Source organism: Pleurodeles waltl, chromosome 11, assembly GCF_031143425.1.
Source record: "Pleurodeles waltl isolate 20211129_DDA chromosome 11, aPleWal1.hap1.20221129, whole genome shotgun sequence".
Taxonomy (NCBI): Eukaryota; Metazoa; Chordata; class Amphibia; order Caudata; family Salamandridae; genus Pleurodeles; species Pleurodeles waltl.
The window spans coordinates 208,109,039-208,126,134 of record NC_090450.1 but is presented as its reverse complement, the minus strand read 5'-3'; the positions used below and the strand labels follow the sequence as shown (position 1 = coordinate 208,126,134).

General features: G+C 42.9%; 1 protein-coding gene across 1 annotated transcript in view; it reads left to right on the top strand.

Moving 5' to 3' along the window:
* Window positions 1-2,596: 2,596 nt before the first annotated feature.
* EIF4EBP1 (eukaryotic translation initiation factor 4E binding protein 1) overlaps window positions 2,597-17,096 on the top strand; it is a 65,849-nt gene continuing 51,349 nt past the window's right edge. Inside the window, exon 1 of the mRNA XM_069213447.1 lies at window positions 2,597-2,783. Coding sequence (XP_069069548.1) covers window positions 2,654-2,783 — 130 coding nt within the window. The 5' untranslated portion in view covers window positions 2,597-2,653. The remainder of the gene's footprint in view (window positions 2,784-17,096) is intronic.

Here is a 17,096-nt window from a genome sequence, read left to right as displayed (position 1 = left end):
TTTTAAAAAATCACACGTTATGACCTGCGGTCCTAAAAACACTCGTACCAGATGTTTTAGAATGGGGGGGAATACTTTGACAAAGGTAAAAGACTTTTGCTATCTAGGTCTGTATCTAAGTTCCACTCTGTCTTGGAAATTCCATTTGAATTTTAAGTTTCAACAACTGGCAAGAAATGTTGAGGCAATCTTTCGCTTTGCCCGCAGATTAGGGCATAGACCGGTCCACCAGATCCTCACGCTCTACAACTCTAAATGTGTTTCGGCGGCGATTTATGGGGATGGCCTTTGGGGCTATACCAGTCCAAGCATTTTACAGCTTGCAGAGAATAAATTCCTTCATCGGTTACTTATGGTACCTAAGAACATAGCGAACATTTTATGCCATGAGGAACTGGGAATCCGCTACATTACAGATTTGATAGATATTGCCCCACTTTTGCTATGGATAAAAGTATGGTCAAATCCGGCGGCTACTTTAACACACGATTGTGTAAAAGATTGTATTTCACTAACAAACTGTAACAAAATTCCATGGCTAAATTTTGTTCACAATGGCTTCCGAAACTTGGATTTGGAGTATATGTATTTTAAACCAGAGCTCCTGCCAGCTAATGCGAAAGAAATTGTTAAACTTCGACATAAAGAGCATGTTATGAATCTTAGATACCAAGTGGCAGAGAAATTGATCTCTTTTAATTCATACATACAAATTCTATCATCAGACTTGCTAGAACCTTATTTTGTTTGGTTCCCGACCCTTTCTTTATACTCTTTACTCGTACTTTTTAGATTTAATCTGATCCATTTTAGAGTGGCGTTCCCGATAAAATGTGTGTGGGAAAAAACACTACCGCCATGCCCTTGTGATAACTTTTCGAAACAAAGTACTTGCCACTTTATTTTATTCTGTAAACTTTACTCAGTTCCCAGGAAATCCTTTTTATTACCCATTTTGCGTAACTTGCACACTTCTTCCTACAAAGAAGGATTGACTGGCATCCAAAGCCTCTCATCCAAACAAATCTGCATTTCTATTCTTAGTTTTATTAAATCCGCTATCACCATTAGAAACCGATATGAACTGGTAATGTGACTATTTATTAAGAGAAATTAGGCATTGTCCTATTACTATATTGTCTTATCATTATATACGCTTTTATAAGTATTTATTATCTTATACTGTTTTAGTAAGCTTGGGCGGTAAGCTTAGACTTAATAGATTTGCTTTTTATGAATGCCATAAGTACTGTATTTTATGATGACTTTTATGTATGTATGTATACTTTTATGGCTAAACGCTGAATAAAGTTATTTTGACTGACTGACTGACTATTATATTGTTTGCAATGTCTATTTGCTTTTGTTTTTACGTTCCAACCGCTAATTTTGATAGAGCAATAGTTAGATGCTTTTCCAAATTTGTGTGACTAAATTGTTTTGCATTAAGCCCAACATGCTAATTCTAATCTGATGTTAGTTAGGGATCTTACTGAAGAAGTTCGCTAAATGTAATAACAGCTGATGTCTTTTCGTTGCAGAATCTAAATGTATGTAATATTGTTTGCGCAGTTGTTCTTGTTATTAATTTGCACTGTAACCTTAGAATGTATAGTAGCTCAAGCTTTGATTAGATTGCGATTCTCTTGTCACTTCGGACAGCCAGTGTTGTTTCTGTATGTTTATCAATCGATTTTGAGATTATCCTACATACCATTAGCTTTGTTAATATAGGGAAATAAATATTCTAACTTTTATATAAAGGTGTGGTTATTCATGACTCCAAGGTCATGGTGTGTGAAAATTACTGATTCAAATTGGCGACTAATGTCATTAACTGGTATTGATTATTGATTTGCATGTACAGGATATATGGTGGGAACATCTTTACCGTATTCAAAAGGTTCATCGACCTGCGTCCACTTGTTACTTATTAAGGTCAGACGCGCTAACACCTGCACCACTTCAAAGTTTCTGAAATATGCTCCTGGATACTGTATCCGTAGCAAAATGCCATTTCATGTGTTCATAGTTGCCTTTTCTGACGATATTTTCGTATATACATTCATAGAAAAAAAGGTTCGCATTTAGTAAAGCAATACAATGTTCTATTTTAGGTAAATATATCTCGAATTAGTGATCCATTTTATTCCTTGGGTACCTTTTGTGTTCGTGCTCTATATAACTGTTAGTTAGAAGGGATTCGAAAAATTATTGGGCTAAGAAAAAATAATTCACCTAAAAAATGTAATGTAATGAAATCGTGCACGAAAAATTCTTGAAAAGTAGAATACGACAAGAACTAAAGAAAAAAATATATAGCTGGCTCTGTGCACTTGCGGGAATAAAGCAAGCAAATAAAGAGGTGTGATAAAACAAATATGAATACAGCACAACAAAGAGACAAAGAAAAAGAGGCACAATATTTAGCAAATGTACGAAAAAAACATTATGAACGCTTGTTGCTTTAGCCATCAATAAAGGGGCTTGGTTTGGGTTTCTTTTTGTCTGTGTTGTGCATATTTGTACACACACTTGTGCTTGTTTTTCGGATTCTTTCTTGATGCACGCGGTGGGCGGGCTTGTGTAAATTCTTAAGTCCTTCCTCTGTGTCTTTGGCCTCGCGCAGAGCTGGTGCAACAGAGCCTGTTCCATGGCTTCTCCAGGCTGCACCCAGAGCCGGGCCATCCCTACCCGGCGGGTGACGCTGAGCGAGGGCACCCACCTGCCGCATGATTACAGCAGCACGCCCGGGGGTACGCTGTTCAGCACCACACCTGGAGGTAAGGCTCGAGATACAGAGAAGAGGGATCAGCGCCCCTTGGGGGAGGGGGAGTTGGACTAAAGGATAAGGGAAACGGGAAACGTGCACCGCTTCATGTGTTGCAACGCTGCGAAAGGACCAGCAGGAGGACCCGGTGAAGGGTTAGCAACATCACACTTCCCGGTCAGGGAGGGGTTGTTTGGGAACTGCAACACGCTCGCATATGAAGTGGGTACAGCACAGTTTCTGGAGCGGTCGGTATCCTCTATTTCCACTACACTTGCATTGGCAGAATCACAGCTGTGCCACCCCTGGGCTAAATGGAGCGTTGGAAGGGAGGGAGTGTTCTAGTAGTAGCACTCTAGAGGTGAAGGAATGTTCACCAGCACCCTGCAGGTGAGGGTGGCACAAAGACCTTGCAGGTGCAGTCAGACAGTTAGCTGTAGCAGCACCTACAGGGACGCGCTCTAAAGCATCTCCTCAAGAAGTATAGGGGCACTGATGGGGGGCTGCTGCATCACATATGGAGTCGTGGGGTAAGGTACCACTAGTTCAGGCGTTGAGGGACAGTATAGGAGTGGCATCTTTACCATACCTTAGAGATGAGGGTGCATTAAACTGAGGGGAAAGCACCACCTGAGAAGGATTGGGGCAGTAATACCACAGCTATCCTGCGAGGTGATAATGGGTACTTGTACAAGGGTGTAACACAAACTTCTGCAGCCCACGTGTTGCACGGGGGCCCCTAACCCTGCAGGGCTATGTTCACTCCAAGACCAATGAAAATATGTGAGATAAGAAAGAAATGGGGATTTCTATATATTCTGCAGGTGGGAAACATTTTTCGATACATCACAGTACTACTATCGGACAGTCACATGGTCCATTTTTGTTTAAAGTCACTGGCGTTTATGTACATTACCACACCTGGAGGTAAGAGAACCAATGGTATGGCAGACCTGCCATCACCCTCAGGATGCTTTGAGAGGAGTGTGCATGTGAAGCAGCACATCAAGATGTGGATTAGTTGTTGGGATAGGTGGAAAGTCACCCACGAAAATGTGGTGCACATCGTAAAGGTAACCAAAGACCATGCAGGTGAGGGATGGAGGGAGATTAGTGGTCTCATACTTGCATGTATGTTGATTCAAGGGTGGGGGGTAGTAGCTAAACCTGTGTATCCGAGGGAGAACTGTCTGAGCAAGCAACACCACCACCGTCATAGTGGGTAGAACACAATCTGTCAGCCTGGCACTTTACTCCTCGGAAGCCCGCAACCTTACCTGCGGAGTGCCTCAAGGTTCATTGCTCAGCCTCTCTCTCTCTCTTCAACATGTATGATTCCTCTGGCCAACGTTAACTCTGCACAGGACACCAACATCCTTTCCCATGCAGACTGCACACAACAACATACTCTCTAGGGCAAGACCTCTCCTCTCCCAGGACAAGAAAGAAGTTCACCGCCTAAATGACTGAAGTCGCTATTGTGATGAAAGCCAAGTCTCAAGCTCTATACCGACAAGACAGAAATAGTAATCTTCAGCAAGAACACTACACCATATGACTCCTACCGGTGGCCAGCTAAACTTGGACCCGAACCTGTGCCAGGAACCTCAGAATAATCATTGGCAGAGAACTGGACATGACGGCATATTTAAAAGCCATCACTGCATCTTGCTTGCACAAACTGAAGATGCCAAGGAAGATCTTCAGATGGCTCCAAGCAATACTAGAACAAGCATTTGCAATGCAACGAGTCTCTCATTTGCTCAAGTTAGAGCTATTAGGGTTGTAAACTCCTAACTGGACTTTTCTTGCCACATAAATTGAAAACAAAAAAAAAGCACAATCGTGCTGTGTAAAACCCAGCGCAGTCAGGCTGCGTGGAAAATAAAAAGATAAAGTAGTGCAGAAATCAGGCTTGAAACATGGAGCTTCGCATGTTTGCAGTAGTTTACCGGTGCTGTGGAGGCGGGCTAAACAACGGAAAAGGCATGACTTATGCATACCTTTTATCTAATGAAATCAAGCGGATTTTAAAAGGCAAGCCCACGAACCAGTGAAAGTGACAGGCGCGACATGGGCGTGGTTAAAAGCCTAAAGAGAGATTACAACAGGGACGGGGAGCGCTTGTACGCTCGACCCTGAAAACTGCCACTCATGCCTTAGTCACTACGAAGTAGAGCTATAAAAACACACACTCTGCTAGGATCACCAAGCAAGCCACTTAAAGACTTCAAATCATCCAGAACTCGACAGCTAGACTCGTCCTCAACCTCAACCTCCCACACAAAACTTACATTACTCCACACCTGTGTCAACCACACTGGTTCCTGATACACAAATGTTCTCACGTCAGGCTCCTCACACACACATTCAAGGCATTACACAACTCAGGCCCCACCTATCTGAACCGTTGCATCTCCTTCCAACAAGCACCCAAATAGGGTTGCTCCACACACATCCAATGCATGCGAATGGGTGGTAGGTAGTCACACATATTCTATTTGCAAGGACTATCACTTTAGATCCATATCACATTAAAATAATGCAACAGAAAATCGGAGTATGCCTTTTCTCACTTGCTGGTGAGAACCGATTGAAGCCCGCAGGTTGTGTTTCGGGATGAATCCTTCAGTTTTCATCTTGTTTAGTGCGTTTAAAGGTGGCCAATTAGCCGCAGTTCTGTATTTTCAGGGCGTTGAGATGAATGTGTTACTGTACCCAAAGTAATTTATTGTCAATGCCTAGATCTCGCAGGTACTCAAGGTAATGTATGGACAGTGCCTAGCTCTCACAAATCTGAAAGACTGAGCATGGCACGGCTGGATTTGTGCTGATGGCCCAAAAGCTGCAACCTCTTAATTCACTGAACTGTCTTACCCTTACCACCTCTTATGCTTGATTGTCGTTAGTGCGAATTATTAGGTACAGATGAGGGGTGGTAACAGTCTGTTGGGTCTCCTTAGGTGTAAGGGGGCGGGATGAGGTGGCGCATTGAATTTATATGTATACCCTCCAGGGGAAAGGAGGGTCCTCGGTAGTGTCACATTCTGGTATCAGTGTTAAGAGCAACATTCAGTGGATGCACGTACTGTCTGTCTGACATGCTTTTCGGCATCGCAGTTGCATAGAATAAGGCCTTAAATGTTATCTCTAATGGGCCTTTGATGCGGAGCAGTTTTGATGAACCTAGCTATTCACGTGAAGGCCCCGCGATGTATCTGTTCATGAACGTGCGACTCTGCAAAGCTCTCTAGTGGACTCAGAAGTTGATGACACCAGGGACGTGGGCCAGCGTTTGTAGATTTGCTGAGTTACTATTTGAAGTGGTCGGTTTCACTCTCACATGACCAAAGTAAAGCAGTTATGTGGCTTCCGTGTATCCGAGTGCCTTTTCGTTTGTTCATCACAATCGCCTTGGATCCCATAAATGAGAAAGCTTACACCTGCATCATAATTAATCTGGCTTCCAGTGCCAGTAAGAACACCCCACCGACCTTCCCTGGGAATGCCACTTTAACTAGTGGCTCCTTGAAGTGGTACTTTGCACCCTTACTTGCTAGCTCTGAAACATTCTGTGAAGATGTTGTGCTTATTGTGACCTGGAATGTGCAGAAGTCACTTTAGTTGTGAAACCTGTAAATAATGTGTTTCAGAAAGTTTTGCCTCTTGGTTTTTTAATTAGATTCCTATGTAGGAAATGAAGCTAGTTCGTTTACATTACATTTAATTGCTACTTAACTTAGGTCCTGAATTTGTCTTTTTCCTTATCCACACTGGTTTCAACTTCGGCTTGCTGGATAAGTATGGATGCTGGCAAGTGACTTTCGGCAACTTTGGAATACATTGTTATGTATTTAACACCACTACTGCAAATTGCGTTTGTGTAATAATTGCGCATATCGCGCGTTTGACTGAATGCATGTTGTTCAAACCAGTGAGCGACCGACAGGTTCCTATTCTGGCTGGTTCTTTCAGATTTTCACCCTGGGCTCTAAAAGTTCACCACTAAAGTTGTCTCGTTACAAAACGCTTTAAACAAGGGGTTACTTTTACTCTTTGTGGCGGTATGCGAAGAGACCCGGAAACGGCAAAAGGCTGACTAGTAAATGCAAAGATTCAAACTGTTGACCTAAAAAATACGATCACAGCTGTCAACCACGCAGTTATTTCACTGTGCTGTGTTGCCACTCAGCAGGCTAAGCTCCTATGTGCGCTCATTATTTAAGACTAGATGCAGCTCGCTGTTAAAATATTTTCCCGGCAGCTGTGGTTGATCGAAGGCTTGTGCCAAGCTCTGGCAGTACAGGGGTTGGTAGCAGGAATCCGCAGACCAGACCCTTTTTTCTTGCATAAGGATACTGCCTAGGATTGCCCAAGCACGATGTGACTAATAACATGTATGTGAGGTGGGATTATGCACTCTTTACATTTCCCTATTTCAGCAAACGCTCCATGTAAGTAGATACTTGGCCTGCTGTTCAAGGACAGATTTCGAGTATATTTGCAAAAACTAAGTTACCTTGACACCCCAACTTTTAGGTCTCTTCTAAGAGCGCATACGCTGTCTTTTGGGTGACAGATTGATAATTAAAAGTGTTGCATAAGACAGCAGATGCGCTGTCTGCTGCGAAACTGACAGACAGATTGTCAGTTTACAGGGGGTTTAGAGACTTTGCTGATCATTGGGTGGCTTTTTGTCACTCAGACTTGCTTCCTGGGTTTTCCCTCTTTTTCTGAAGATTGTCCTTCTTGGAGAATGGACCCAATACTTGTGTCCTTCCATGTCTCCTTTTTCAGGTCTTATCTTTTCTTTTAGTTTAGTCACTCAGTGTGTGTGTGTTTTTCTAATTGTCTCCATTTTGTACTGCGTGTTCCACTTTATCACCTGTGTTCCTCCCCTCGACCACACTCAGTTGCTGTTCTTACTTCCTCCCTGCCACTTCCCATTGCTGTTCTTGCTTCCCCACTACCCTCAGTTATCTGTTTGCTTTCCCCCTCCCCAACAGTCCGTTTGCTCAGGGCACAAGTCCTAAAAAAAAAAGTGGTGGGGCTAACCAAGTTGGGCAGTATGCAAGTAACATAGCACATGGAATTACAGGAAGTGGCATCACAACCCATGGCTTTACAGAAAGTGACACATAGGAAGTGACATCAGATTTAAGAACTTACACGTTTAGCAGGTCTATCGTAATGTACATTTGAGCGCATTAAGAGTATACTTGCAAACACTCCTGAATTAGACAGAAGATTCACGTTTTTGTTAGCTACACATAAAACAATGTTGGCTTTGTCAGCGTATAGCTTTACGCAAGGACTGAACAAGCTATTTCTACCATGCATTATAGTCCATATGCAGCACATTTCTATGTAGATAAAATTGCTTTAGCTGCCTGCGCATGTAACGCCTACCTGACACAAGATAACACAGTGCAGGGCAGTGTGCTGCCTTGTGTTTGTGTTTTTATTTTATTTTTACAAATCAACGCAAAACAGGATTTGTGTGGCACTATAAATTCCAAAATAAATTTTGCATCAGGGTTGTGTCAGCAAAGTGACGTAACCCTGAACCAAAATCTGCGCTTTAACTTATACATTTTGGGGAATATTTATGAGTGGGTTCTCCATGCTTGCCCCACACTATGTGGTACATGCTTTGTGCAGACCACGAAGTCATATTTTTTTTAAGCCACTTTGCCTGCCCTTGAATGGTTTCAATAAATTGGAGTAAGGCAACGTAAATTGCTATGTTGGCTTACTCTGCCCTGATTAGGCATTCCATGGGCGTTGTGGTGGGTGTTCCCACGTAACTTACATGGTTTTTGACGCATTCCCAGATTTACAAGGACTTGTAAACTTGGGAATGTGCTAAAGCGTTACGCCTACCTAGGAGAGGCGTAACAAGGAGGAATATCTTTATTTTTCCTTGTTTTTCCTTGTTTTTTTTTTACAGCACTCATAGAAAGAGGAAAAGGACTCTCAGGATTGTATTTGTGCAGGAAGGTGTCCCTTTCTTCATAAAACAATCCTACATGCAATGCAGGTGCACTTGCGTCATGGTGGAAGGCTGCCTGCATTGGCACTAGGCTGCCAAAAGGACGCTAGTACAGGGGAAAAGGACAGGAATTTGCTGTATTGGACAATACAGCACATTGTTGCCCTTTCTCTGTGATGCAGGGCAGAGCAACAAGGTAACTTGCTGTGCCGCTCTGTGCCCAAAAAATACGGGCATTGCTTTGTAAAATCTTTGCCACAAAACAACTGGCAACAAGGAGAAACAGGACAGGAAATCTGTTCTGCTTAATTAGTTGAATCTGAATTTTAAATTGTCTTATGCGGTTAAGGCACCTGCTGCAGAGACCTTTGGGTTGCCGTAAAACTGAGGGAATGTTAATAATGTTAAGATAACTTTGTTGGTTGACGTATTGCTGGAGATCTGTGTTTTTTCTAGTGCCCATTTTGACTCAAAGTAGCATAGAGGGTTTCAAGAGGGTCTCCTGTAAAGTAAGTACCTCTTGTAACATGCACATAACAGATTTTTATAACATGTAGATAGGTGAGTTACTGCTTTTAACACAGATACTTTTCTTATTTGCAGTTCATAAGTAGTGATCCTTCTAATTTAGCGCAGCGAGCTTTGAAGGACGATATGTGACTCCTACACCTCGTAACCCTCAATATCTTATGTAGCATATCTTGAACGTTGATGTATGATTTATTGTCAATGTAATGAGTATCTGTGAAGTAAAGCATGTTGATTCCCTGCATTTCGATGAATAGTGCTATGACAGGAATAAAAATAGCAGTATTTAGTCATTTGTTTTGTAAATACTGAGACAGACCAACACACCTGACATTATTACATTGCATGCATATCTCTCATACACAGGGACTGAACAAAGTCAAATGTGTGCCTCTCTTAAGCATGTGTAAAGTGCTGACAAGTTGTTGGCCTTTGTTTCCCCTACACTACATTTGCATCTTAGTGTCAGGCACCAGATAGCTTCCAGCCCTTTGAAACTCCAACAGAAGGAGGCCTGATGGCCCCTTAAATTTGGCCTATATTATGGGCCCAGCTGGAGTCTTGAATTGGAAAGACTCCCTCGCTGCTTGCACGTTGTTGCTCGGATTGAAAGCAGTCAACTTGCAGGCACTGCTCAATGTGCCCTTGTGTCTGAAAATTACACCAGGACAAATTCAGCGTTTTACAGTGGGGCCAAAGTTCTTTGCGGGGTGGACCGTATCTACCTTGTGAAAATAATGTGTGGGTGCCACCCATCTGCATGTAACCCCAACTCATACTATGTGTTTGCTGCTCCATTACTGCCTGTCCACTCTTGGTGGTCCTGTGTGCTGCTTCATTCCTACCCGTCTTGTGTTGTCCCTCTGCTTTCCCATTGTCCTCGTCGCTCCGTCTCCTCACCTGCATACTTATCTCCTGCTCTCCTTCACATGCTTCTTCATCCCCGTATGTGTCTGTTTTATTTTTATTTTTATTTAAAGAAAGAAGTGCATTAGCGGGATATCAAATAAGTGAATTTAACACAACTTTTCATTTACTTATCCTTCCCAGATAAATAAAAAGAAGAAACATGCTGAAATTATTTTTAGGTGTGTGTATCCTGTTAGCACACTCCTATACAAAACAATTCAACATCTGTGTCAGAGCCTTTTTTTTTTTTTTTCTTAAAAAAAAAACCTCGTTCTTCCATGCTTCGCAGCAGCTCTGTTGCCGTACTACCTGGCTTAAAATCATTGCCAATCAAGCCAATGGGTCCCATAGGAGATACCTATTGGATTTCCCAGAGGCCGATTTTTACCCTTTTTCATTCTGTTACAGCCCAGTTTCTTACTTCAGCCTAATAACCCGATGATCATGAACTTCTCCATGCCACTTAAACCTTTCTACAAAAACTTTCTTTTTTGAGTTTCCACCCGAAAAATACTTCATATACATTCTGTGGAAATGTCTTTCAAGAGTCCCGAGGCAGTCAGGGGATACTGTGCTAAAATGATCTACCCCTGGTGTCAACTGACCTACCGCCGCCATTGGACCCAAAACTGAACATTAAACAACCCTCAGGGTACTAAGTCAAGCAATCCAAGCCTTACTCAAAGAAGTGGTTTTAGATCAGAGATTTGGGGCCTGATTACGAGTGTGTCCGTTAATTCCAACCCATGCGTAAAGCCCTGTTTATGCGTGTTTGGTAATTATGAGTTGTGTTTTATTTAAAGCATGCAGTATTTATCAGATGCTATAAGTAAATCAATCTTCGTTAAATTTCGGCAGGTCAAATCTGCTGAAATTTGAAATTGTATGGTATTTACCATACTATGTGCATTTTGGTCGGTTAAACGCCAAAATCTGCATGTTATTCCCCACAAACCAATAATGGATATTATTTATTGCACATGATAACGTATTTCATGATATTGTTTTTTATCATGTGCAATAAATAACACCTAAAGTAGTAATCTGACCCTTACCTGTCAATAAGTTATCCAACAATGGTCAATAATTCACTGTCCAGCCAGAGCTTTTTCTTCCAAAAAGAATAAGCATTTTACTTAAAAAAAAAAAAAAAAAAAAAAAAACACTTACTGCAATAAGTTACCTAAAACTTTTGCACTAGCAAATTATATTTACAGGTACTACTACAATATCTCAGCAATTCATGAGGGCAACACCCTATGCTGCTCCAGGGGGACAACCTCCTAGAGTATTGGTATACAGTAGTCCTTAACCACTTATAGGGTGTTTGTTAGTGGCATTGTTAGAAGAAAACTGTCAGGTCGTGGGTCAGAGATCTCAAGATTCCCTCCCCATTGGTAGCAGCTAGTCCCTCCTCCCTCAGCTTAGTACTGTAATCTTTCTCTCACATAGTTATTTGATGGTTTAAGCCTTTGCGTCTGATTGTTGGCAGGCCACGCAACACAGTTTTCCCTGCAGGGCCCACATAACGTGAAAGGCACTGCCTCTCGGTTGATGTGGTTGTCCTTCTCTACTCTTGGTGGTTCTTTGTGGGAACCACAGACTGTGGTCCAGTCTTCAGTTCTGTTTGTCTTCTTAGCACTTTAGTTTTGCGACTGAAACTGTAGGACACTAGTTCCTATGTAGCATCTGTCCCCTGGGGTACACATTTTTCTTCCAATTCAGTGTCACTTCGGTATCCCTGGGCTTCACCCTTTCAGAGTGGTGTTGCTCCTTCCCTAATGGAACAGTGGTATGTGTCTTCCATGTGTAAGGACACCTCCAGTGCAACTCCTGAGTTGCTGGTCAGTGCTTTTCTTTGTAACAGTGACTAGTCAACCACTCATGGCATTCCTACCAAAAGTCCCCAGGTTTCTTGTCTCAAACACGACAAGAGGAGTTGGTCGTGGCTATACCAACCCTGGAGCACCGAGTTTCTAAGTCACCGCAGGACACAGGTGTGGAGACCCCTGGTTCCTGAGTAGTCCATGTCCCACCTATATACTGAAGTGGCAGACAGAAATTTTGTATTCAAGTAGTTAATTCTTGGACCTGTTGTCCTATTTCTTGTTCCACTCAGACTAGTCCAGCCGAGGCCATTGTTAAAAGGCGTGTGCAGGCAGCCTTCAAGCAGGAAAAATACAACACAAGGGTACAAAGGCAAGGGAGGCTGTACCATTTAACTAATAATATGTGGGGAGGGTGCTTAGAGGAAAGGGGTTAGCCTTTCCAGAGAACAACTGGACTAAAACGGCTGGCAGAGCTCCCTAGTTAGAAAGAGGCCCTCTATTTTAGTTCCTTAAAGTGGATCAGTCTGACCCTCTAAAACAATTTCTGAAATATCCTGACAGAGACATTGAAATCGCATCTGCTCCCGGAGCGCTCCCTCCGACCTGCCGCATCTCATACCAGTGGAAGGAGCAAATACAAAATGAATCCAGTGGCTTTGGCCACGGGAGTCTTATGTTGTCCATACACACATCACCTGCACGTGCCACGCAGTGCACACATTACACATCCAAGTCCCATGTGGATGGGCATAGGAACCGATTGCTGTCAACTGGCAGATACATTTGAAAAAAATTAGGAGATGCCAGGTGGTGACGCTCTTAGGCATGGACACGTAAAAAAGGCCTGCCATGCCAGTTTAAATAGTATCACTGCCATGACTGTCAGTTCTCTGCAGCCTGGTATCACTGCCACCATTGTCAGTCTTCTACAGCCTGGTGAGGTGACAATAGTCACACTGCCTAAAGAGGGCACACATGGTGTCGCCTCTTGACCACAGACCCTCACGCTGGCTCTCAATCTGTGTGTCATGAAAAATCTCAAGTGCACGTGCATGATTGTCGTGTGTGTACTGAGGGATTGATCGAAAAGCTACAGCTTGCTGCAGTGAATTTAAGGCAGAGGCACATGTTCTCCAGAGCCATGCAGGGGAGCTTTTTTTGTACTTTGAAAAACGAGAGCTTCACTACTAATCCACTTTTTAAATGACTGATCAGAGTTTGTGGAATCGAGGCCTTTTGTGCTATTTTAGCTGTGCATTACGTGTATTTCCTGTTTGCTGACCTGGTAAATGAAGGCCAACCTGATCTCAGTCCTTACTTGCTGCATCTTCCGCTGTCTATGCCCCAGTGAATGATGTATGTCAGACATCTTAAGGTCAGGTTTTGACAACATTGTGTGACCCCATAGCCCTGGTTTTCATCCTCTTGAAACATCTTGGTCCTCATATTGAAATAAATTGTGAAATCTGCACTCGCCAAGTTTTTGAATTTTTGAGATTCACAAAAGTTTTACAAGAGTACTTCTGCAAATCTTTGATAGTTCTGAAAAAAGTGTGAATTCCAATTTATGGTCAAGTGGAGCATTTCCTTCCTGTGTCATTTTGACAAGTTGTGTATAATGCATATTGCGCATTTGAAAAACGATTTGCATTAGTGCCATTTCACTTTTTTTTTTTTAACATAGAGCTGTTTGGTTCCTTGCCATAAACCCCCCCATCACTTTTAAAGGTGTTTCCCGCCCTGGAACCATTTTAATTTGGGTGATAAGAGCGCATCTTAGAGTGTTCCGATGGAGGGGACTGGCCTGAAAATGTTTGTGAATACCTACAAACGTTGTGCATATTTCCAAACTTTATATAGGGGACATCCTGCCCTGTAACGGTTGCTCTCTATTATTAGTAGATTTACTCCCATTTGATATTGCATTAAACAAGGGTAATATTATATATCAGTAAATTGATTGATCAGTTTCAAAATCGAATTTGCATTTCTAAAGCAAGTCATTTTCACGTGTAAGTTGAATTTACGTCTCAGGTTGGATTGCTGATTCTGCTCCGTAGTGCTTAACATATCTACAATCACGCCTGGACTCGTGTTCTGCACATAGCTAGTACTCTCAGGGAGGAAGTGCTCCTCCTGCACCCAGTCCCTTTCGCAGATGCTGAAGCACAAGTGCTCATGTTTGGTTTTGATAAACTATTCTGTGTTAATTGTTGTGTTTGTGCTCTGGTATGCTTTGCAGTGTGGGGAAAATAGCTGCAACGCTCTGCAAAAATAACTAAATGACATTAAGAATGCAGCTGCCAGCCAAGCTGTGTGGTGCCATTGCATCATCCCCGGCCAAGCAGTTTTCTAGTTAACTTTACTGTTCTTGTGACCGAGCTCCACCTTCTATGCCCTTAAGGGCAGGCTAACCCTTCACGGTCTTAAGTACTTTCTGCGGTACTCGTGTAAGGTGGGGCTACAAGCCTTGCTGCGCTCTTACCTCATTAGTGTGCTGTCTACACATTGAAACTTGTAGTTGCTTAAACAACAAATAGGCAGTCTTCACTTGAATGCCAACGCTTTAGGGCACTATTTAAAGCAGTATCTACCAATGATATCACCAATATGTTGCATATGTTTTGGGTATGTTCTTTACATATTCAAATAAAATACAGGTAGCATTCTCCTCTGTAATACCATTTGGTACTACGTAACCCGTGCCAGGTTTACGCGAAACTGTTCCTGTACGTCGATTCTCCCCATAGTCCCGGGGAGTGGAATTGACATCTCTCAGCCTTTGATACCGATGACATCAAAGGGTTGACTCGCTCTAGGCCCTCAGCATCCACCCCCTTCCTAAAAAGAGGTTGGTGGAAGCTGCACAAAGCAATCCGTGCTGCCAGAGTTAAGTTTACCCTGTGTTCCGGCCTTAGAAACCCCCTGAGGCCAGGGAGTACACGGACTGGCAAGGCCTATGTCAGGAGGACCAAAATGCAAGTGAAGACCAGGGGTAGTTGTTGCTCTTCCTCGCTGAGGTCCCTGGTGCAGTTCTTTCTCTTATGAAGGGAAAGTGAATGTCTCTGGAGCGTTTACCCCAGAACTTGCTAAACTTACTGTACCAAGGTTCCAAGGCAAACCGGAAAGTAATCAAATGCTTTCAGTCTTGCATCTCCCTCACGGTCAGCCTTCTGAAGAGAGCAGTCTGCCGTCCTAAAATTGTGCATCTGACGTCAGTCTTTCACCTAGTCTGTTTTTGCACTTCTTTTTTCCTAGTCCCACTACTTCTTTCTTCTCTATCTTTTCCATTTGCTGCATGGTATATACTTTTTTTTTTTTTTTTTAATTAAAGGTCTAGTTTTAATGTCCCACTGATGGGAGTTTTTTTTTTCAATATACAGTTAACTTGAACTCGGCATTTAGATTTCTGCCCATATGAATATGTAAATATATTCTTGTTGGGTAAAATATGTATTACTATTATATTTATGTATGCTTGATGTATTCTCTATCTTTAATGGAAGATGTGTTGGGTAACAATGCGGCAGGTTAACACTGGCCGCAGGGAGCTCCAGGCATGGACCTGTGTGCCAGTGCCCCTGGTCTTTACCTCAGTGCTGGAGTCCGGCGCCTTGCTTTTCCGTTGGCTCTGCACTCCGTTTTAGGGGTGCTGGGTACGAGCAGCTGTGGCCCCCCTCCGGGGTACTGCAGGCAGCGACGGCCCTAGCACCGGCGTGGGCGCTGAGCTGGTTTTAGAGACTGCCAGGGAGGGCAGCGGCCTTGAACCGGCATCGGGGTCCCCTGGGAATGCGCTTCCTTTGGAGAGTTTCCAACGTTTTCTACTGCAACCGCCATCCAGGTCTGTGCTGCAGTCCCGTGGGAGAGAGTTTGATGGGACTAATTTAACGGGAGTCCTGTGGGGGGGGGGGGGGTGAGAAGGCGTGAAAAATAGACACTCTCAGGTCCTTGAGGTTGAAGACTTTTTAGCCTCGTCTGAGGTAGGCAGAGTTCTGTAACAATACCCCCTTTAGGGACAGGCTGTGCAGGCGAGCCTACAAAAGTGCATCTTAAGCCAGCAGGCAAAAGAGACTCGCAGCACAAGAAGCAATATTAAAACACGCCCAAAAAAGACTCTCCCCTTCCCTGAATTAATTTTTTCTAGATCGGGGAGGAGAAGAATTAAGAAGGCATAGCCAGGGGTAAGGGAAATGGCAAAGATAAACTACATGAACAGCAAGAGTACCGGCAGGGAGGGGTGATCAATGATTGGACTGAGGCTGGATCAGCTCCTTATTGGAGGCCAGGACCTCACAGGCTCCCTGTTCACGTTTTACCCTTCTCTGATGTCCCTTCGATGAATAGATATCAAACTTTGTCTGACTCTGTCGTTCCAGGGCTGGATAATGTCTCCATCTCAACATCTGTTGGACCAGGGGGTTCACAGAGGTTTAGGCAGTCTAGTGAGGGAAGATTACCCTCCTCTAGAACTACTGAAGCTACTGTTGCACACAGAGGTGAAAGTGAGTCTGTAGCAGAACTAGTTTTGACCCTTTAATTGTTTGTCAAGTTCTTTTCCTATCGTTATACTGCTCTAATTATTTCAGTTATTATATGAAATTTTATAATATTAAGCTAAATATCGTATTAGATTTACAGTTGTGGTCTGGCGGTAACTGTAGGGTATATTCCTGTCAGATTTTCGTCCTTGAAGGCATTCACTCATATACTAAACTCATTTAAACAGCTACACATTGTGTACAGATTTTATCTGCCCTTCTATAAAATTGACGTATTCTATAGAATTAAGTTTTACCTGCCTGTTATTCTACCTAGTCTTTTATGGTTTCCTATGAAGAAGAAAGACACATTAAATGGCAGGTTTGCAGGCCTCTGGTACGAGTGTAAATTACCTCACAACTGCTTAGAAAAGACCCACAGAACGAGAATATACTAGTTATCTTTAAAACCTTCTTTATAGTCTGTGTTTCCGTCTTTTAGTCTTTCTCTCTTGTGTTCTGTCATGCAATGAATCGTTTTATACACCATTTTGCTTTACCGATACCGTTGTCACCCTTTACATTTTATA